General features: G+C 41.4%; 5 protein-coding genes across 6 annotated transcripts; 3 read left to right on the forward strand and 2 right to left on the reverse strand.

The window, feature by feature from the left end:
• The first annotated feature begins 25 nt into the window (after nucleotides 1-25).
• On the forward strand, nucleotides 26-2,263 carry BCIN_03g08860 (hypothetical protein). The gene is made up of 3 exons (XM_024692239.1): nucleotides 26-615; nucleotides 675-1,007; nucleotides 1,061-2,263. Exons 1-3 carry the CDS (start codon nucleotides 82-84, stop codon nucleotides 2,051-2,053), a joined length of 1,860 nt encoding a protein of 619 aa, XP_024548014.1. The 5' UTR covers nucleotides 26-81; the 3' UTR covers nucleotides 2,054-2,263.
• Nucleotides 2,264-7,024: 4,761 nt separating this feature from the next.
• BCIN_03g08870 (hypothetical protein) lies at nucleotides 7,025-8,381 on the forward strand. Its single transcript, XM_024692240.1, has 3 exons — nucleotides 7,025-7,097; nucleotides 7,162-7,547; nucleotides 7,598-8,381. The coding sequence occupies exons 2-3, from the start codon at nucleotides 7,447-7,449 to the stop codon at nucleotides 8,319-8,321; spliced, it is 825 nt and encodes a 274-aa protein (XP_024548015.1). The 5' UTR covers nucleotides 7,025-7,097; nucleotides 7,162-7,446; the 3' UTR covers nucleotides 8,322-8,381.
• Nucleotides 8,382-8,935: 554 nt separating this feature from the next.
• Nucleotides 8,936-10,303, forward strand: BCIN_03g08880 (hypothetical protein). The gene is made up of 3 exons (XM_024692241.1): nucleotides 8,936-9,098; nucleotides 9,180-9,390; nucleotides 9,449-10,303. The coding sequence occupies exons 2-3, from the start codon at nucleotides 9,230-9,232 to the stop codon at nucleotides 9,798-9,800; spliced, it is 513 nt and encodes a 170-aa protein (XP_024548016.1). The 5' UTR covers nucleotides 8,936-9,098; nucleotides 9,180-9,229; the 3' UTR covers nucleotides 9,801-10,303.
• Nucleotides 10,304-10,736: 433 nt separating this feature from the next.
• BCIN_03g08890 (hypothetical protein) lies at nucleotides 10,737-12,562 on the reverse strand. Its single transcript, XM_024692242.1, has 4 exons — nucleotides 12,509-12,562; nucleotides 12,141-12,451; nucleotides 10,890-11,989; nucleotides 10,737-10,839 (listed from the first exon to the last, which is right to left on the reverse strand). Exons 2-3 carry the CDS (start codon nucleotides 12,401-12,403, stop codon nucleotides 10,909-10,911), a joined length of 1,344 nt encoding a protein of 447 aa, XP_024548017.1. The 5' UTR covers nucleotides 12,404-12,451; nucleotides 12,509-12,562; the 3' UTR covers nucleotides 10,737-10,839; nucleotides 10,890-10,908.
• Nucleotides 12,563-14,673: 2,111 nt separating this feature from the next.
• Nucleotides 14,674-19,455, reverse strand: BCIN_03g08900 (hypothetical protein). 2 transcript variants are annotated; one of them, XM_024692244.1, is made up of 3 exons: nucleotides 18,737-19,455; nucleotides 18,542-18,683; nucleotides 14,674-18,325 (listed from the first exon to the last, which is right to left on the reverse strand). In XM_024692244.1, the coding sequence occupies exons 1-3, from the start codon at nucleotides 19,013-19,015 to the stop codon at nucleotides 15,219-15,221; spliced, it is 3,528 nt and encodes a 1,175-aa protein (XP_024548018.1). In that variant the 5' UTR covers nucleotides 19,016-19,455; the 3' UTR covers nucleotides 14,674-15,218. The 2 variants fall into 2 exon arrangements, with proteins under 2 accessions (XP_024548018.1, XP_024548019.1); XM_024692243.1 differs by having other exon boundaries at nucleotides 18,383-18,683.
• Between the last annotated feature and the right edge of the window lie 113 nt (nucleotides 19,456-19,568).

Here is a 19,568-nt window from a genome sequence, read left to right on the forward strand (position 1 = left end):
TCCCACGTGATTCTACAACATTTCCGCCGCGCCTAGAAATGTTTCCGCGAACCTTGAAAATAAAATTTATAGATCAACTCAATGACGACCACAAAAATTCCAATTGATGGACTGTGGCGATGTCTTTGTCCTTCTATAGACACACTTGTTCTTGCGCGTCCTAATACCTTTAATCAATTACCCAGGAAGTTCTTGAACCGTCCTTTGGTGAAGAATAAAAAGATCCCAACATGTCCAAAGAGTCGATCCTTTCACACCACTACCACGACTTCATTGCCTGTGTTAAATGGACAATATACCCCGAGATCACGAAATGTTAGAGGGAAGCTGAATACAGCGAAATCTATTAACTTGGAACAACTGCGCAACGATGAGATTCATGAGCGATTGAGGGAATTGAAGACGGAAGAGGGGGCATATACCCAAGTTGCAGAAGTGGTGGAATATTTGGTGAAGGTCAGGGAGGAGAAACCTGCGTTGATACATTATGATGCATTAATTGCAGCTAATGCGGATCCTGAATATGGCAGTGTAGAGGTTGTGAGGACTTTATTGGAGGAGATGAAGGGGTTGGGAATTGGTGCTGATTCGGGGCTTTATCATACTGTTCTACAAGTATGTATACTTTACGATCTCTCTTTGGAGTAAGATGGCTAATGGTTGATGTTTCATAGGTACTTGCGATTCATCCAGACTATCTTTTGCGAACTCAGATATTGGAAGAAATGAAGGAACGTTGGTATGGTTTATCTCCAACTGGATGGCATAATTTGGTCATTGGTCTACTTCGCGATCGTCAATATGAATTGGCTATGGACAAATTTGAACAAATGCAAGCAGATCAAATCGGAATTAAGCCATGGCTTTACGATATCTTCTTCTTTAAATTATGTGAATTGGATGAGTTGGATGAAGCTCTAAGACTGTTGAAGTCTCGATATGACCAACCAGTACTGGCTATGCATATGTATTATCACTTATTGGATTCATTTGCTAGTTCATTTCATGTAAGCAAGTTTTATACAATAACCTTATTTTCATCTATTGACTTTTGTTGTAGTATGAAGGTACCAGTTATATCTGGAGACTTCTGGTTGAAACTTCGGAGATGAATCCTGCAGATGGAACTTGTACAGCAGTATTAAATTGTGCTGCTCGTCATGCAGACCCCAATTTAGCTACATCGGCTATTGGACTTCTTTCCAAACGTAGTACTGTTTTAGGGGTACATCATTATGAAGCTCTTCTCGAAGCGTACGTCGGAATTGAAGATATCAAAACTTCTTTCCGAATTTTAAATATCATGACCAACGCAGGTCTCACACCAGACGCAAGTTCCACACGATCAATATATCTTTGGCTAACAAAATCATCATTCCATGCTCTTGAAGGATGGAAAATTCTCAAATCGTTAAAAGCGGATGGATACACTATTCCCATTGCCGCTGTAAACGTCGTTCTAGAAGGTGTCATCTTCACCAATAATCTAAGTCACAGTCATGACTTAGCAATCGATTATTACAAAGAACTCCACCGAATATGCGCCGCGGGTCCCAATATCGAAACCTTCAATACGCTTCTCCGAGGCCTAGGTGCTCATGGTAGAGGATCGAAATCTAAAGCTATGTTCCTTGCGTCGGAAATCCAAGCCTTAAACCTCAAACCCGATGAGCTCACTTATGATCGTCTCATTTTAATTTGTCTGCACACCGAAAACGCGGATTATGATGATTGTTTTCGGTATTTGGAGGAGATGATGATGGTAGGGAAAGATAAGGTTGATGCGGCGGGGAGGAGAGGTTGGTGGATGAGACCAGGCACGGTAGTGGCGTTGGTGAAGAGATGTGTGGAGAGTGGGGACGAGAGGGCTTGGCAGTTGATGGAGGATATGAGGGTGAGGGGTATGGTTAATGAGTATACGAGGCTGAAGGTTTGGACGGATTTGTATTGGCCGAAGGGGAGTGGGGGTAGGAGGGGAAGGAGAGAAGGGGAATATTTGCGGGGCGAGAGGGAGGTTGAGGAAGCGAGAGGCGAGAAGATTGTGGTGGGATAGAAGGGAGGAAGTAGCTTCGTTTTGAAGGGAGATGAGATCAGATGAGTATCTTGAGTATAATTGTATATTATCCAAATGTCATATGAATAATACATCTCCTCGTATTGCTGTTTATTCATTCCCGTCTAATCTGATTTTATACTTACCCCTTCATCTCAATCTATCGCCTCAACAAATCCCAGTTTTCTCCCCTTCCCCTTTCCCTCTCCAAGACTAGATAAATATTTCATGTTTTCCTTAATGTATACTTTCTTTTCTTTCTCATTCTTTTCGAGTGTTTCTTCAGCTGCGTTTTTGATGGATGGTTTCTGGGCTGGGCTGAAAAAGTAGAGCTGAATCGTGATGGATTGGATATATATGTGGATGTTGATATTGATGTTGATTCTTGAGTGTGATGGGTAGGATGGATGGGGGGGATGGATGGGAGATGGGGATAGAGATGAGGATGAAATATAATGGGTATTGTGAGTATATCATAATGGTTATTGATACTTGATACTTTGAAGTTGGGCTGGAGTATATTGAGCTGAGTTGAGTTGAGCTTAAAGCACAGTGAAGTAGAATGAAATAAATGAATCAGTTAATAAGTATTAGTTGATTGAAATCTTTAGAAGTGTGAATTCGAATTCGAATGGGTAGGGGTGTGGATATTTAGGGAGTGATATGCGAGGATGAGGATGAAATCTTAGAAGGGAGGGGGACTCTAGTGACTTTGGGTATACTAGAAACTCTGGGGAGGGGGGTGTATTGACTGAAGGGGGCACTGATTGGGTTTGTTCTGGGGGATGGCTTGAAAAGAGAAGGGGGAATTTGAGGGTGGGAAGTTGGAGAGGGAAAATGTGTGGATGGTGGAGTGGGGTTGAGAGTTTTGGGGCAGAGAGGGGGTATATATATAAATGTAAACGAGATGGGTTTATGTGGGAGAGGGTATGGAAAGTGGTATCCCAAGAAAGATGTCTTAGGTTGGGAGTGGGAGTAGGATTAGTTGTGTTGATTTCTTGGGGGAGTGGGAAGGGAAAGAGAGGCGGTGGTGAGGATGATGGTGGTGGGGTCATGATGGGGACTACTGAGTGGTGAGTTTATGTTGTTGTTGTTGTTTTTGTTCTTTTCATTTTATACATATTCATGGTTTTTCCTTATATCAATCAACCGAGTGTAAGTAGTTTAGTTTAGTTTAGCCCAACAACAATGGCAATGACAAGCCATTCAGCTTCTTCGTTGATGAAAGAAAAAAAAAGTGGGATATAAATATTTATCGGAGTCAGTATTGATAGATATGTAGATATTTCTAGTTCTATTATCTTGGGATATGAAGTCGCTCCCTAGTTGCCATCGATGTTGTCATTTTATTGGTGGAGAATGAAGAAGAGAAGGAGGGAGGGGGAGAAGGTGTATAAATAGGTAGTTGAAGATTATGATCTGTTCATAGTATGTATCCTTGGGATTGAATATGGAATACAGTTTTTAAATTATCCTGAAATTTCCCGCTGGAAAATACACATCTATTTTATTTTCGTAGGATCTGTTCACATATTCAAGAAAAATCGGAGTATATATAAACGCCTCTCACTCAAACTTGGAGAGGGTAAAAGATAACTAAGACAGACGAAAAGACAACAGGTCGAGGTTTGCAACCTGGAGACTGCTGGATTGTTCGCAAGAGGGGTTTGGAGATAGACTGAGAGTGATATGAGTTTTGGGTTTTGGTATGTATCTTGATGGTGGATATAGGAAGATGAAGGTCTGAGATGGATGAAAATAATGAGAGTGATGAGGAACGATAGGGGAATGGCAATGCGAAGTGAAGTGGTGAGAATGATGGTGCTTGAGATGAGTAGGTGATTACTATGTAAGTGAGACTATATAGAGCCAGAAAGATAACAACAGCAGCAATAACTAAGCTACCACTAGTAACAAAATCATATTCAAAAATCTCTCGTCTTATTTTGGCGTCGATGCTAGATATAGCTATCTACCTTTCTGGGTACTTAGCTATAATGTGAGCACTGTACATGAGATCATAAATCTCGTTCTTTGAACCCTGAAATTTAATCGTTAATTGTTCGAGCGGAATTTATCGTTTTGAAAGTCGAGGTAATCATGGATTGAAGGGGGATAATCTAACCTTTAGGTTTCATCTCAAGTAGCTTTATATTTTGAACTTCAGATTTTCTTTTTTGGATCTATATAAACCTCGCCTATTCCCAGTTTGAGGGATCGGTAAATTTGAGCAAAGTGGTTATTAATGACAACGATGAGGAGATTCAAGGTGTAATTACATAGTATGGAATGTATGGTCTCAATGATTTTATTAGAGTCTGATGGATTAAAGTGTATAGATTTGATAACAATAGTGGAATATGAATTGAGAAATTATGGCACAAGTGGGTGTTTTCGCTGTTATTTTGTTTAAATTAAATTTCTAATTTTAATGACAGTGAAGACATGTTTATTTGGCAACATACATGAATTTTCATCGTAATTCAGCAAGCTTTTAAAGTAATTTTATACAAGTGGACCTAATCACGTCTCGATATCAAGATATAGGATCATTATCCTGTTCTGCCGTGCAATCGACCGGCTCGACCGGCTCTGGGAAGCTCTTTGAAGCTGTTCTACACTAAATCTGTGTCTTATTATTTTACATTTTGATTGAGGAGGTTGATATACTCGATTCTTTATTCTTGATACCAAAACTGTGTCGTAATACTTGAGATGTTGATATATGTCTTTATTTATCTCCAAGTTAAGTGGAGAATGTATGATCATAAATCGAGACATGTTTAAAAGCTATATAAACTCGACTTCTAAGGAAAACTAGAAACCGTGATTTGAACAAACTTCCAGCTAGCGATTGTCCAGGATCTTGGATGAGTTTTTTGACTGATAAAAATGTGAAGACTCACTGCTTAGCCATAGACAGATTTATCTGGGTATCAAGGACGAAGTAAGATGGGATTCTTGATGAGGGTAGGATATCTATGTTGATAGAGTGTGTATCTGGATAAATAACAGAAATAGAATTTGACTGCGAAAATATAGTCGTTGCTATCGGAATAATTTTATCTGACAGATCTTACAACCCTTGATAAGTGTTATGTGCAGTGCGAATGCTCAATCATTGTTACTTTCAGAGGATCAGAACCAGAAAGCATTGCTTCCTATAAAAAACAAGTCTTGAATCAAACTCAGAGATTCGTAAGCTTTCGATGTTACAGCATTCATGATTCATTAGGACTCCACGAGCAGTCTTCTCGAGTAAAGATTCTGGTCTACAGATTTGACTGCCTTTGAGTGGTGTTTGGAATGGGATACTGAGATGTGTCTTTGATGACAGGTTGAAATGGAGTTTCTCGCTATCATATCCGAGATCTTGATTACTAAAACGGAGTAAAGGCTCGGTTATGACAGCGAAAACATTTTTCGTTGGCAAAAAATGCATCCACGCTATCTTCCCGCTAATTCTCTGAATTAGACAGCCAGCTTCTAAACCTCAATACACGGCCCTTGGATCCCCAGCTTTCATTTACTTTCTCACTCATGGGTCTCTGCATTGTGCTGCATTGCAAGATTTTATGTGTTTTTTTATTTACTAAAGGAAAGAGAGGTGGTTATACGGAATTCGAGTCCCTTTCATTTAGTGAAAAATGGTTCGCTTGTCTCTAACCAAGACGTTATATGGAGATTATATATCTTGATCTAGTCACTGTATACCGCTAGGCGGCAATGTTACCGGCTTTTTTTATAAGATCAGCTGTTTGTAGAGAAGACGATCTTCTAGTTGATAGCAATTCCGACTGCAGCACAATGAGGAGTGGGACATTACAATACTATGCCGCTAATATCTTACGGACGTGAATGCCTGTGTTAACCACAATAAATAAGGTTACTTAGAGATATGGGAACTACGTGAAGTTTTTGCAATGAGACACTAGATGACGACGATTTAGTTTTGCTGTCATGCTGAGTTGACTACATTACTTTTTGCTACAACAATAATTGCAAATTATGATAGCAAAAAATAAATCTAGAGTATGAAAGCTTCAAGTCAAATTGAGGCATGTATACTATGTCGTTCAACCATTATACATAGATCAATAATCATATGTCCTGGGTACAGATGCAATCCACCCTGTTTGACTTTATTGAAGATGAAGTGGTTTTTATTTGCTATCTAGTAGGAAGGCGGGATGGTATTTATATAATTGAGCGGGTCTGTCCGGAGGTGAAAGGGCTGGATTTGAACATTACCTGAGCTGTGTTGAGTCACTTTACGGCTATGATGGTACTTCTTCTACCCTGATTCGATTCATAGAGAAGAGAGTTTCTTGTAGCCTCTCTATAAATTCAACATGCTGTTGGCCACGGAATCGATAAATACAATACGAAAGATTAACTGAAGGATAGGTGTCTGCAGCTTGACCTGGTGCAATATGTGGCAGTGACGTACGATTAGAAACATGTTATGGAACTTGATCTCATTATACATGTATTTTGGCAAGGTAATCTTGGATAAAATCAAAATTTGTCGTAAGAAAGATGAGAGATATCTGCTGTCATTCAGAGTGCGTTGACAACTTTCATTTCGTAATATCTTCTAGACTTTTACGCCACAAAATACAAAGATAGGGGATTCACATGTCATGATATACATCGTACCAAATAAGCAAGAGTACCTTCAGACGTCATACGCGGTGTAGTTACTCATAAGAGCTATAGATCACGAAATGTACCTGCCTTCATTCTAGGCGAATTAAAGGCAGTATAGGAAGCTCTATACAGGTATGTGTATATATATTTGCTTGCGTTTGGTCATTCAGAATGAAGCTTTGAGCGAGAAGAAGATACAGCAGTACTAAACTATCACGTGTCAATGTTATCCAGCAAGCAAAATTATGGTCACCTGGAGTGAAGTACTTTTTGATGGAAGTGGTAGTCATCTGACAAGTCTGTAGTGGTTGTGAGGGTAAATAGTAGCATTTTCTGACACTATGTGTATTAGAAATTGTACTGTGTGCGTTGAGCAAACATGTCAGAGATAATAGTAAGCCGTAGCCCCTATTTGTGAGACTGTCAAATTTGAAGTACTGACTCTAGCGAGTCTATAGATACCGTCGCTGAAATAACCTACAGCCATGCCAGGCCGTACGACTTGAACGGGTCCGCACTGTTTCTTCTAAAATAGTATATAAGTATCTTTTGTGATCATCTCGGCACCCATCTTCTTGAACATCTAACAATCTTGACTTACAAGAAGCAGAACAATAATTGAAACCTCCACCTCATCTTGTTCGATACAACAACTTCATACTTTACCAGGCCTTCATATACTTTTAAAGTATCATCTTCACTTCGACTCACCTTCTACTTAAAGTTTTCCTTCAAGAATCATAATGGACTCACCCAACCCAATTAAGTTGGAGCCAGAGGAGGTGAAACAAGAGGAGACGGAACCGGCAACCAAGAAAGTCATGAGTAATGGGTACTGGATAGAGTAAGGATTTAATATACAAATCAATAAGAAAGATTGCTAACATATCATAGCAAAATTGGTACCAGAGTTGTGCGCCTTGAAGTCGGCACAGGCTTCGATAGAGCAGTCTTCAATATCCACAAGACTATTCTTTGCGAGAAAATCGCATTCTTCGATAAATTGTTCAACGGCAACTTTTTGGAGAGCATAACTCACAGTGCAAAGATGCCAGAGGATAATATCGAAGCCTTCAAGCTTATGCTTGGCTGGGTATATCGTGGAGTCATTGAGCCAGGAGTTAATCTTACCTTTGACGACGATAAAACCACCAAGACACCACTCTTGGAGCTGCTCATACTCGCAGAGAAGTATGACATCACCCCACTTGTTGATGCCACGATGGACTACCTGATCAATGTCCTCCGAGAGAAGAGAATGGTTGTTGGCCAGTCCCTGTGGGTGTACGTATATGAGAACACACGCCAAACGTCGAAGCTTCGATTATTCTTCACAAGAATAGCCATCTACGCGATGCGCTTCAAGGATGGAGAATTTGCGGGCGATCCTAAATTCTGGACGGTAACGGAGATACACTCCATTCTGTCAAAGAATTCAGAGATCCTCATGGATTATCTGACTTTAACCCAAGGGGTCAAGCTACAACAGAATCCACTACTAGTACCACCGTGTGATTACCATCGACACGGAGCGGACGAGAAATGCCCGTACGAGCCAGAGCCGGCTACCAACAATACAACTGAAGATTGGACGAAGCCAAGCGATATGGATGGCTGATGATACGCATTTGAATCCAGGTACATACATATACTGTACTCCAAGCAATTTGAGATTGCAAGGCGATGAGTGTGAGTTAGATCGCCTCAACCATCCTGGAAAAATTTGGGTTATGTAGTTGGATGTCTGCGAGGAGTTCCGATAGAAAACATTGGCTAGAGAATTATTTAAATGAATAAAATAATATCATGATCAATGGCTATACTTCTGTTGACGTTAGTTTCTCGTTTCATCGATACAGACCTGGAAACACGTGATGTCTAAGATGTCATTCACCCAGAGCTCTCGCAGCAGTTTGAATTATAGTATGAGTTAGACAAAAATCAAACACTTGTAATTGACCATTGAACTTCAAAGTGAGATATGCTTGGAACAAGATACAAAGTGAACGAAGAGCTTAGCTCCAGCCACGAATTTGATGAATGATCTTTACCCGAGATTTTTAGATACTCAAGATTTAACATGCTAATGATGTGCCATTGAAGTGAATATGAGAATTCCACACTATCAGAATTCGTTAACAGCCTTCTCGGGCCTATTTTCTTCCTGCGAGGCTTTAAGTCAAAGGGCAGTGCATAAAATATAGACTTGACTTTTGATTTCCAATAGAAACCGTAAATACTGTGAATGATGAGCTTCGCTGTACTCATATAAGAACGTGCTGCGCCTTCCAAAAAAGTATCCGATTTCTTACAATCAAGTCACCTTCAAGTTGCAACGGCATTTTGTATCAAACTACCTATCTAACTCCACATACTACGTCAAAGAAAAGTATTTGTAAGTTAAACTGATTTCTCGATCTTAGACTTCCTCCAACACACAAGCAAATTCTAATCTCTGACTTTCGCCTCAACAAAGAGCCATATTCCCACTCTCAAGCTATCTCCATCTACACACTCAACGCAATCATGACTTCCACCGATATGTGGTCAGATTCTGCCATCTTTGAGTGGTGTACCGAAACTTCACCAGCAAGCAATTTCAATACTTCCAACAAAGGCAATGCACATGCTCGCCATAGTTCAAACAGCACTTACATGCCAGATGTTGGATCGCATCTATCTTTCAAGTTTGTTCATTCATCCCAGAAACCTATCGGATGTTTTCGCTAACATAGTTCACAACAGAGATTTAGGTCCCATCATCTTGCGAATCGAAGTCGGTAGTGGTAGAGAGCCTGGAGGCACCGTTACCTTCAAAGTCCATGCCAAGCTTCTCTACACCAAGATCCCAGTCCTCGAATATATGGTCGCCAATACTTCTGAAGAATTCTTAGACCCAGTCAAGGAAGTTCCAGATGCTATCCTCGCACATGATGATCCAAAGGCCTTCAAGCTGCTTGTCGACTGGGTATACACTGATAAGATTGATGGCGGTCTTAGTAAGATTGCAAGTATCGAGGACACAACCACACCCTCCAAGGGTTCCTTCAAAGGACTTTTCATGTCTATGAAGCTTCCAATCCTCGTAAAACTCTGAATTCTTGCCGAAAAATATCACATCTCCGGTCTTCAAGATGAATCCATCAACTTCCTCATCAAGTTCATGGTCGATACCAAGGCAAGAGCTAATCCTTCTTGTTGGTTGGAGGTCTACAAACACACTATCCCTAAATCAAAGTTGAGACTTTTAATATCCCGAATTGCAGTATGGCAAATGTCACAAGAGGGTGGATTGGACGGAATTAGTGATGAGAACCTGGAGTCGATCTTCTCTCGCAGTGAAGAATTACGTTTTGACATATCAACACTTACGGAGGATAACATGGGAGGTAGTCGGGCTGATCCGTTGTTGGCACCAGCTTGTGATTACTATAGCGATTAAGTTGAATAGCAAATGATCTTATTTACACATTCAGTTGCGCGGCGTTGAAGCTCGAAGGATGGATGCACGCTTTAGCCATAGGAGACTTTGCTTTCAGGAACGAGTTTGACTCGTTGAGGCTGTTACTGCTAGTTTATCAGGAAATCATATCAGGTCTATTTTCTATATCCAATGCGAAAAGCTTATGGAATTGGGATGACTATTTCAATTATATACAAAATTTCAAATTGCTCGTACCTTTTGACATGATGCCAAATACTGAAATTTTCATTTCCACGCAGAGATCATACACCAAGACACTCACCTTTTCACACATAATAAAATGTTTCGATTTTAAATCTCAAAAACTAGGGAGAGTTCTCTAAGGTATCCAATTTTGCAACTATATTATCAAATCGACTGGGTTTAGACTCTTCTTCCTTGAGCTTTGAATGGGTATGACTGCCAGTTGGTTGAACGTTAATTTTCACTTGTTCAATTCAATTGTTGGGAATGTAATACAATCTCATTAATTATTTTCATTCTTATTAATATCTTGACTACATATATTGAGCTATCGCTTCTAGTGTTCCTTTTGAATGTACATCAGGGTGAACTCTACCCCTCGTTGTTACGGTATCCAAACGAGTTTCAATTCCTCAACACCACCACCACATTATATTAAACATTACTACAAGGCGTGCGGGTTGAAAATCTATATTCCATTAGAACTGATCATTCAATTTGATGAATCTGAATAGATACCTTTTGGAATCGTTTAGATCTATCCTGGATGTGGTCTCTCGGAATCATCAAATGATTGTGAAAGAATTATTTCCCAATGACGACGTCTTTTGATTTCAGCCTCCTTTTCATTTTCCTCGGGGGAAAGTTTACGCTTCTTGTTGTTGTCGCTTTCCCCAGTCTCCTGGGAAATGGGTGAGGGTAATTGACGGTCGGGACTGTCAGGCGTTTCGACAACCAAATCACTGCCAGAGTCGACAGAGCTATCAAGCTCCATTCCGCCATGCTTATCACTTTCATTTTCGTCACTGCCAAGGTATGCAGAGTGACCAAGGTCCATTCTGTAGTGCTCATCACTTTCATGTTCGTCATCGCCATAGTACACAGGGCTATCAAGCTCCATTCTGCCATGCTTATACCTTTCATTTTCGTCACTCTCATCACCACGATCGGCATAGCGACTGCCAAAAGACCTATCACTTCCAAACTCATTTTGAAGAGACTCAGTGTTATTATCAGCTTCGGTAGGCTGGTGATTGCCATATCTAGTGTTGTTTGTGGCAGCTAATGCATCCTCGAATCGACGGAGTGTGGGAGGATTGATGTCATTACGAAGTTCTGGAAGCTCGGCAAGAAGGATTGATACTTGAGTGTGGTCCCACTTAAATCGGTTTTCTCCCTCCATGGTATCGGCTACCCATCCGGCACAGAAGAGTTGGAGTTTTGATACCACGGGGGTCGTTTGGAACGCAAATCTGACGTGGTCTACCGTGAATTCTGACTCATCAGTACTTTCACGAATCTCCTTGACGATGCACTCCATTGTTTCATCTTGTAAGCTTGGTTGTTCGAAGCGGCATGCGAGACTATATAGGGAGAAGAGCTTTAAGGTACGGGGTGCATCCGTTTTTTGCTCTGCAATTGAAACTCCGTATACCCATTTCTGTAGAGACTTGAGTCCAGCTGGATTAAGATCAGGATATTTCATGTGGTTGTTCAATCGACGATGATCAAAGACCCGCTTAAAATGGGGAATCTTCTCTTTCAATGGTAGGAGATGGAAGTAGACACCCTTGCCGTCGGTGCCAACTTCGATGTAAGTTTTAATGCTGCCCCATTTCCTGAAAAAAAGTTAGCTGGTAGACCTTCATAGTAGGTGGTATAAGATCATCATGTGAACTTTGTGACCCGAACAGCGATCACACCCTATACCCCGAGCTATTGGACAAATTTATTGGGAAAATGGGTTTGACACATAAGAAATGAACTTACTCGTTTTGCGCTTCGGTTGTATCGTGTTCATCTTCAGATGAGTTGTCAGCTTTATCAATATTTTCAATACCTGAAGAGACACTCTCAGACATATCAGGCGTGCTTTTTTGATGCGGGGCTGGATCAAGAATGGGTGCATCAACAGATAATTCGTTGGAGATTAATGAATCATGTCGTGCACCATTCAATCCGACCGAGATATCTGTTTCGGATGAGAGTTCTTTACCGTCATAAGAGACGGCTGGTGTGTCGTTTGTAGACATGGTTGCTACTTCAATCGATATCACTGAGTCATCAATCGAAGTGAGAGTCTGAACACAAGAATTGTTATCAATGATGTAAATGTAGTTATGAGAATGGCTGCTTACTTGTAAATGGAGATTTGAACAGTCAATGAGGAGTTTTAACAAATGTGGACTCTCGAGGCTGTTGGTTTTTTGATGGTCGAGAAAGACAAGAGATGGAATTTATATATAACTTGATGGGGTATAGTGCTTTGAGAATCGTAGAATACCCCCCTTTTTAGCACTTTCTTAGTTCTGCGCTAGATACCGCTAAAACAAGGGGCTCAAAATTTGGCTTGAGATCAAAAGAATAATTGGATTTTAAAAGAGTCGATGAATATCACGATATCAAAGTTAGTGACTAGAGATGCGCTTGTGGTATATCCAAGGCAGAAAAAAAAATTCATTAGATGATGTTCAACGCCAGTTCTCTTAGCATTCTCAATTATGCCGTTTTCATAAGTCTCGCTTAGCCAGCCCATTTAGAAATTGGACAAGATACCAACTCCTAAGTTACTTTCAACTTTTTCATGGAGGAGCTCCATCATGGACTGCCCTGCCATCTACTATTCTGGAGATTGATAGACAGAAGATACCAAGTGTTAATATTCGAATTCTCAACCCTTAACTCGTGATTTATCAGAGTGTCTAGGCCGATCGATAAAAGACGCTGATCAATGAACTAAGTTCGTCGTAGATGTAGCTTCATCACGTGTATTTACTCTCAGTACGTCACCAGTAAAGCTTTTCCTATGCAATTCAAGATCTTTTACCATTATCTAGATCTCTGTATCTTCCAAGTTCCTACCTGAGTAATAAATAGAACCATCAATACTAAGTGTATTACTGCCCAGTGCAAATGTTACATACACATTTCTATGACCCTCAGATTCTTTTCTCCATCCTCTTCTTGCATAGCCACATATACTCAGTTCTAACCATCCCTCAAAGAGTCTTCATCTGTGATAATGGTTTTCAATGTCTCTTCTTGCGGTCAGCTTGTCCTCCTCTTTCCTTCTCATAATGACAATCCTATGTTCTCTCTTGGAATATAACCTTTTATCCCCCTTCCAGTGACCACCAAGTTCCATAGAAATCTTACTTGAAAGCCCAATATCCTGTAATTGTGAAAGTCCCCAAGCTACTCCTCTCCTTGTTCAAGTATACTTCATTTCCATGATTCCCCCACTTCACCACAACTTCCTTGCTTCCGTAACCGTGATCAATAAACGTAAAGCTCCGCCGAAAAGTTTGCCAGTTAGTCGTTCATTCTGGATGATGTATACTTCAATCAGATACCACAATGTGTTCCCATCTTCTGTTGATATACGACCACTACCGCTGGAGTGCTATCCCAAAGCGGGTAAACGTAGGGCGGCAGGATAGTTGGAAGGGAGACGAGAACGGGGACGACGAGGGGCACGAGAAGGGTAATGAGGAGGGAGACGAGAATGGGCGAATAAAACGGTCAAGGTGTTGGAAGAGGACGAGGAGAAACCAGTAGGAACTCCGTAACTCTGTTCGAACAATAGATCTTGGAAAGCAGCAGCTGTCGTAGAATTTTACGATCCAAGTACCTAGAGCTCCACAGGAACAGTTAGTATTCCGGGCATATTGACACGAAAGGGGATATGTGAAGAGGATCATGAGGGAAGAAGAAACACCTGGGGCAGCTTACTGGCCATAATATTTATTTCCAGATACTATCTCAGGAAGAGGTTTTTCTCGCCGAGTTTGTTCTACGGTCTGTCCTCTGCCTCTCGTCGGAATGGCATTTCATGGACGCCGATGTTGTCGTGACTGCGGTCACCCATGCTCTTTCCTAAAGTATCTTACGAAAATCAAATCATTTACTACTAGGAAGCTTGACTATCTATCAGTATACGCAGATGAAGATCTTGCGTCTATTAATTGTTCAAATCCTGGTCAAGTTGTCTTAAGGTGTGTAGGAGTTTAAGTCAATTATTTGTCGATATATCGAACGATTCCTTGTATGAGACCATGCCATGTAATGTGGTATGCATACCCATGGAAATATCGAAGTTTCAGCAAAATACCTGGAAGTGTTTTAGAGAGAGTTCATCTCGTTCAGAGGTCAAGTTCATTATTGCCATGAATAAAACCACTCAAGATCAAGAATGAAACACGCAACAGATTCACAAAAGTCCGAAAATGATGATTCCAAATCACGATTTCAAAATTCACATGGAACAATCATAGTATTCCTAAATAAAGCATTGCTATTGAGTTGAGTTTGCATTAATTACATCGTGACGCCTTGTCGAGAAAACTTTTTAAACATGTCTTAAGGATCATGTATACCTAGCTAGTATGTACGGGTGTAGATACCATCATCTGATGTAAAAAAAACACCTGGACCAAGCCGAACCAAATCAAATTGAAATGTAAGATTCCAAATTAATAGACATAAGAATTATTGTCTCAATCGAAGAAATAGAAGTGAAACGAAAAAGTTGCCAGAAATAAACAAATGGGTCGCCGAAAAACATGCCAGATAGGGGTATAACTATGGGTGAATGGCTGAATAGTCTTGGTGTCGTTGCTGTAAATATCGAATAACTGGAATGAGAAGCGAAGCAGAAATGAACAAGAAGCTATCTAGAGAACTGAATTTTAATCAAGAGAAACAACAAGGAAAGAACTTTCAGATCAACTGGTGCCGATGCATCATCAAATCTGCCACCCATCACAAATCGGGATTCTCAGAATCTATCTCAAATTCCTTCTTAAACTTCGCCCTATCCTGAGCAAAAGCCGCGAATTATAATATTCCCTAGCGTTCAGGAATTTCAAGATTAAGCTGGTGACCAAAAGCGCCAGGTGAAATGTTTATTGTGGTTTGATGATACCTCCGAGCTGGACCACGATCAAGAGTAGAAGGTGCTGAGGCTGGTCGAGGATTAAATGCAACCTTGGGACCCTTCTTGACGGGAGATTTTCTTGATTTTCTCGGGGTACCCTTTGCGGAGCCTTTGGCAGGAGCTTTAGCTGAATTTCTGACCGAACCTCTTGAAGAATCTTTGCGGTGACGTGCTCTCTTACTAGGGCTCTCTTCTTCAAAATCATCTTCATCATCCTCATCTTCTACAACCTCCTCCTCGCCGTCTTCCTCATCCTGTTCTTCATCTTCGCCATCAACAAAATCACCGTCACCATCTCCATCAACCGATTCGGTATCCTGAAATCGGAAGTGGTTGCCAACCCTAGCAGACAAACCAGAATGTCTTTGACTTCTAGTGCCAGCACGAGTACGATGAGGTGTTTCTGGAGCGACCGCCTCGCCAGGCTGGCTTCTTGCACCAGCTCTATCACGACGTGGTGGTTCCAGAACATTGACTGGATCCATTCTACCTGGTTGATGAAAGGATTGATTCATGTTGCCGAATTCAAATTGGCCATTGAATTGCGCGGGGGGTGTACTTTGAGACATGAAATCATTCATGCCTTCAAAGCCAACAGGAGCTTGGTTTATACCACCAGGATTTTGGTTGATACTGCCGAAAGATTGCTTCATGTCACTGAAACCAGCGGAACCGGCATCAGGGTTAAATGCACCAAGATGATGAGAGGGTTGTCTTGGACCTTGGAATGGCATATTGTCAGTCCCAAAATCAAAATTAAAGTTGCCTCTGGAATCAGCAAGGTTGTTTTCTGGGCCGCGGATATCATTGAGATTGGGAGCTGGAAGAATGTTTGCGCTTGGATCCATGTTCAGTTCTAGATCCATATTGTCTTCCATACCTAGACCCATGCTAAATGGTCCAAAGTCAGTAAAATTACTTCGATGCATCCAAAAATTTTCTTGTGGGTTATCAAGAGCTGCAATAGGTTGAGATAGTCCATGAATCCCAGGGATTTGGTGATTAAAACTGAGAGTTCCAGGACCAGGGAAGCCAACTCCTAGAAATCCCATCTCCTGCTCCCGGCGAGTTTGATTGTCAAAAAAGCCTTCCTGATATTGGCCAGCAGCAGTAGCTACACGATGATGGGGTGCAAGACCAATTCCAGAATCCATGTTCTGATTCGCAATATAGTTAAAACAGAAGTCGCTCGGCGCACCAGCTCCTCCATGCAGGTTAAGGAATTGATCTTGAGCAAATGTCTCAGAAACATTGGCTTGAAGTCCAAAAGAAGGTATGCGACAATCATGATGTATCTTATACATACTATCATCCCGTCCACGATGTATCATTCCAGATGTAAGAGCATGAATTTCGGAGGGAGCTCCTTCTACTCCTTCCATCTCAACTCTAGCTCCATCATTTCCAAGGTCTTCAGAAAGCATCTCATTTTGACGTCCGAGTGATTGGCAGACAGCCGCAACCTGCAGCTGTTCACGCATTTGAGCCCGAGTTGCAGCAGGAGCGAGACTAATATTTGCTCTATCAGAGTTTGTGGCAGGATTTGCGCCAGTACCATGAGCCACGCTTGCTTGGCCGATAGTTGCCTGAGAACGACGTCTGGGTGGCGCATAAGCGGGAATGAAGTCTTCAGATGATCGACCACGACGCGAAGGCGCGATATAGTCAGGAACAGAATGAACATGGGCCGCCACAAGTGAAGATGTATCGACAACGATGGTATCTTCATCAACAACGGGGTGAGCCATCTTGGACGACTGCCGACGACGTTTAGGCCCATTATTCTCATGAGAAGATCTATCGGATGATCTTGCTCGGCGTAGTGGTGCATTGTTATTAGGAGCAAAGCTTTCAGATGATTGATCATGATAGAAACGTGCATGATTAGAAGGAACAGGGCCTGTAGCAGTTGGAACCACTCCCAATGCACGATAAACCGTAGCAACCTGGAGCTGAAAGTTACGGTTCCCAAATCCAGCTTGGGCAGCTCCAGCAATCGCCTGTTCCCCTTCAGCGGCAGTCATGTCATTTTCGTTAGCCTCATCAGTCGGATTTGCCTCAGAGGGTGTAGATTGAGACGAAGATACAAGACGAGCGGGAGGTAAACTAGTCAAATGGGAAGTCTGGTTCGTACTGCGTGTAAAATGTACAGAGTTATTTGGTGAGCCGACTTCTGTTCCCTTGTGTCTATAGGATGTAGCTTTTCTTGCAGCAGCTCTATTCAATTCTTGAATCTCTTCTTCTGCTACCTTCAACGCCTCGGTATTGTATTCATGAAAAAGCTTGTATTCATCCCAGACATGATGCACTAATAGATTTTCGCAGACCCAAGGATGCTCTGCAACAAACTCCATAGCATCAATCATTTCGCGAAGAGAGAAACGTTCATCACTATCCCTATCGACAGATTCTGCGGGAGAGGAGTTATTATTTATGAAATTGTATTCAATCCCGAGACTGAGATTGGTAGTTGCAGCCTCGCTCAAAGCATTTCCTTGCATGCTGGATAACGAGAGGTCTTGTCTGCTGCTGACTTCCTGTCGATTATCACTCACTCGGATCTCACCATCACTATTTCTGGAAGTGGACTGTTTGTCTCCGATATCAGAAACAGGAATAATGGCAGCTTCCGCTGCACTTATTCTGCGAGAGTCGCTAGTTCTCTTTCTTTTCTTCAGCTTCTTCGTGCTCGTGAGTCGATCAAGTTCGTCATCGCTAACACCATTCTGCAAAGCTATCTGCGACTGAATATTGCGTTCCAGATGCAATTGGTGAGATTTTTCTTGAGTAGTACGATAGAAGGAGTTCCCATTCATCTTACTGATAGCCTCAAGCTCAGCAGCAGCGCTCTTCTCCAGGGCGAGAGCAATTCTCACGTGCTTGGGTTGATTTTCGCGAGTGCTAGATTGGGAGTTGGAAGTCGTCGTTTGGTCATGACCACCGTGAACTTGAAGAGGCATAATTTGAGGAGATGGTAAATGACTTGATGAGGTAGACTCATAGTTGTAATAAGCATCATCTAAAGGGTAGACGTTAGCACTCATAACATCAATAGATCCCGTGGCTGATGACGAACCACTCTGAGATAAAGCTAACAAAGATTCCGCAGCCCTTTTGCGACTTTGCCCTTCAAACCGAGGAAGAATTTGCGGCTTCGATTGAGAGCCACTGGCAGAATTGCTGTGGTTTGAGATAACGAAATTGTATCCTGAATGAGTGCTGAAAAACAACTGACTTTCTCGACACGCCGCCTCAACCTGCTCCTCTATTTCTCCCTTGTGTTTTTCTATGTCCTTGAATTTCTGGACATGAAATCTCCATCCTGGATTATATATCTCGTTAGAAAGCTTGACGCATAATCGCTTGCACAGAGTGGGCTGTTGAAGTTTAATTAGCATTCGTTGAATCGTAAATAGACAACGTCACTTACATGCTTAATGAACAAACGCGCAAGAAATCTAGCATGCATCATAGCCCAAGCTCGCATGTTGACTTCAGGATTAAGGTTAGGTCCTCTTTTTAATATGGGAATGGCATTTTGAACTTTGGACTTGTAAACGTCCATTGCTTCGAGTAGTATTTTCCCAAATTCAGCTCGATCTTCTTCTGCAATCTTGACAATCTCAGATTCACAAGCAAGAAACCAAGTAGCTGGATTATAGGCAACTATCTTAGCAATAACTGCCTCTTGTTGCTTAGAGATAGCCATGACGATTGTTGTACATGTAGTGTGTTGTAGCGAATGCCAGACAAAGGTAATACAAGATTGTGAATATAATGTGCTAAATTTGAAAGCTTTGCAACTTCCTGTAAAGCAAAACTGGTCATAAAGTACAAATCGAAGTTGGAGAGCTTTTGAAATAAGCAAGTGTCTTTGTTGTTGACAGAATAAAACTGAGCTTTTGCGACGGTGGAATAGAAAAATAGTCGGCCAAAGTCCGGGCTTCCGATCTTGTTTCCATGACAGTATCTAGGCCCTCGAAGTATTCACTGGTTAAGGTAACAGACTTAGGACAAAATCAATACGAAAGACCTGGCTGTGCAAAGTCATTCATCTGTTGTACTGATAGAAACTGAGGCAATCCTTGAAATGCCTCTGAAGTGTTGAATTTTCCTTCCTTTCTCTAATGATTCAAATTTGAATTACTCGACTTTTTAATTGCATTAAGCGAACATCAAAGATTAGTTATGGGATGTTTTATCTCATTTCTACCATCCAAATGCTTTTCAAAATCAAATGAGAGGAGATTTGAGTAGAAACG

This window comes from Botrytis cinerea, chromosome 3, assembly GCF_000143535.2.
Source record: "Botrytis cinerea B05.10 chromosome 3, complete sequence".
Taxonomy (NCBI): domain Eukaryota; kingdom Fungi; phylum Ascomycota; class Leotiomycetes; order Helotiales; family Sclerotiniaceae; genus Botrytis; species Botrytis cinerea.

Excerpts from the sequence above, each read along its gene's own strand:
- BCIN_03g08860 (XM_024692239.1), top strand. The coding sequence starts at position 82 with ATGACGACCACAAAAATTCCAATTGATGGACTGTGGCGATGTCTTTGT. Across the intron at positions 616-674 it reads TTTATCATACTGTTCTACAA|GTACTTGCGATTCATCCAGA; the intron begins GTATGTATACTT and ends GATGTTTCATAG. Across the intron at positions 1,008-1,060 it reads CATTTGCTAGTTCATTTCAT|TATGAAGGTACCAGTTATAT; the intron begins GTAAGCAAGTTT and ends CTTTTGTTGTAG.
- BCIN_03g08870 (XM_024692240.1), top strand. The coding sequence starts at position 7,447 with ATGGACTCACCCAACCCAATTAAGTTGGAGCCAGAGGAGGTGAAACAA. Across the intron at positions 7,548-7,597 it reads AGTAATGGGTACTGGATAGA|CAAAATTGGTACCAGAGTTG; the intron begins GTAAGGATTTAA and ends AACATATCATAG.
- BCIN_03g08880 (XM_024692241.1), top strand. The coding sequence starts at position 9,230 with ATGACTTCCACCGATATGTGGTCAGATTCTGCCATCTTTGAGTGGTGT. Across the intron at positions 9,391-9,448 it reads GGATCGCATCTATCTTTCAA|AGATTTAGGTCCCATCATCT; the intron begins GTTTGTTCATTC and ends AGTTCACAACAG.
- BCIN_03g08890 (XM_024692242.1), bottom strand. The coding sequence starts at position 12,403 with ATGTCTACAAACGACACACCAGCCGTCTCTTATGACGGTAAAGAACTC. Across the intron at positions 11,990-12,140 it reads ACAACCGAAGCGCAAAACGA|GAAATGGGGCAGCATTAAAA; the intron begins GTAAGTTCATTT and ends ACTTTTTTTCAG.
- BCIN_03g08900 (XM_024692243.1), bottom strand. The coding sequence starts at position 19,015 with ATGGCTATCTCTAAGCAACAAGAGGCAGTTATTGCTAAGATAGTTGCC. Across the intron at positions 18,684-18,736 it reads CGCGTTTGTTCATTAAGCAT|CCCACTCTGTGCAAGCGATT; the intron begins GTAAGTGACGTT and ends AAACTTCAACAG. Across the intron at positions 18,326-18,382 it reads GTTAGCTTTATCTCAGAGTG|ATGATGCTTATTACAACTAT; the intron begins GTTCGTCATCAG and ends TCTACCCTTTAG.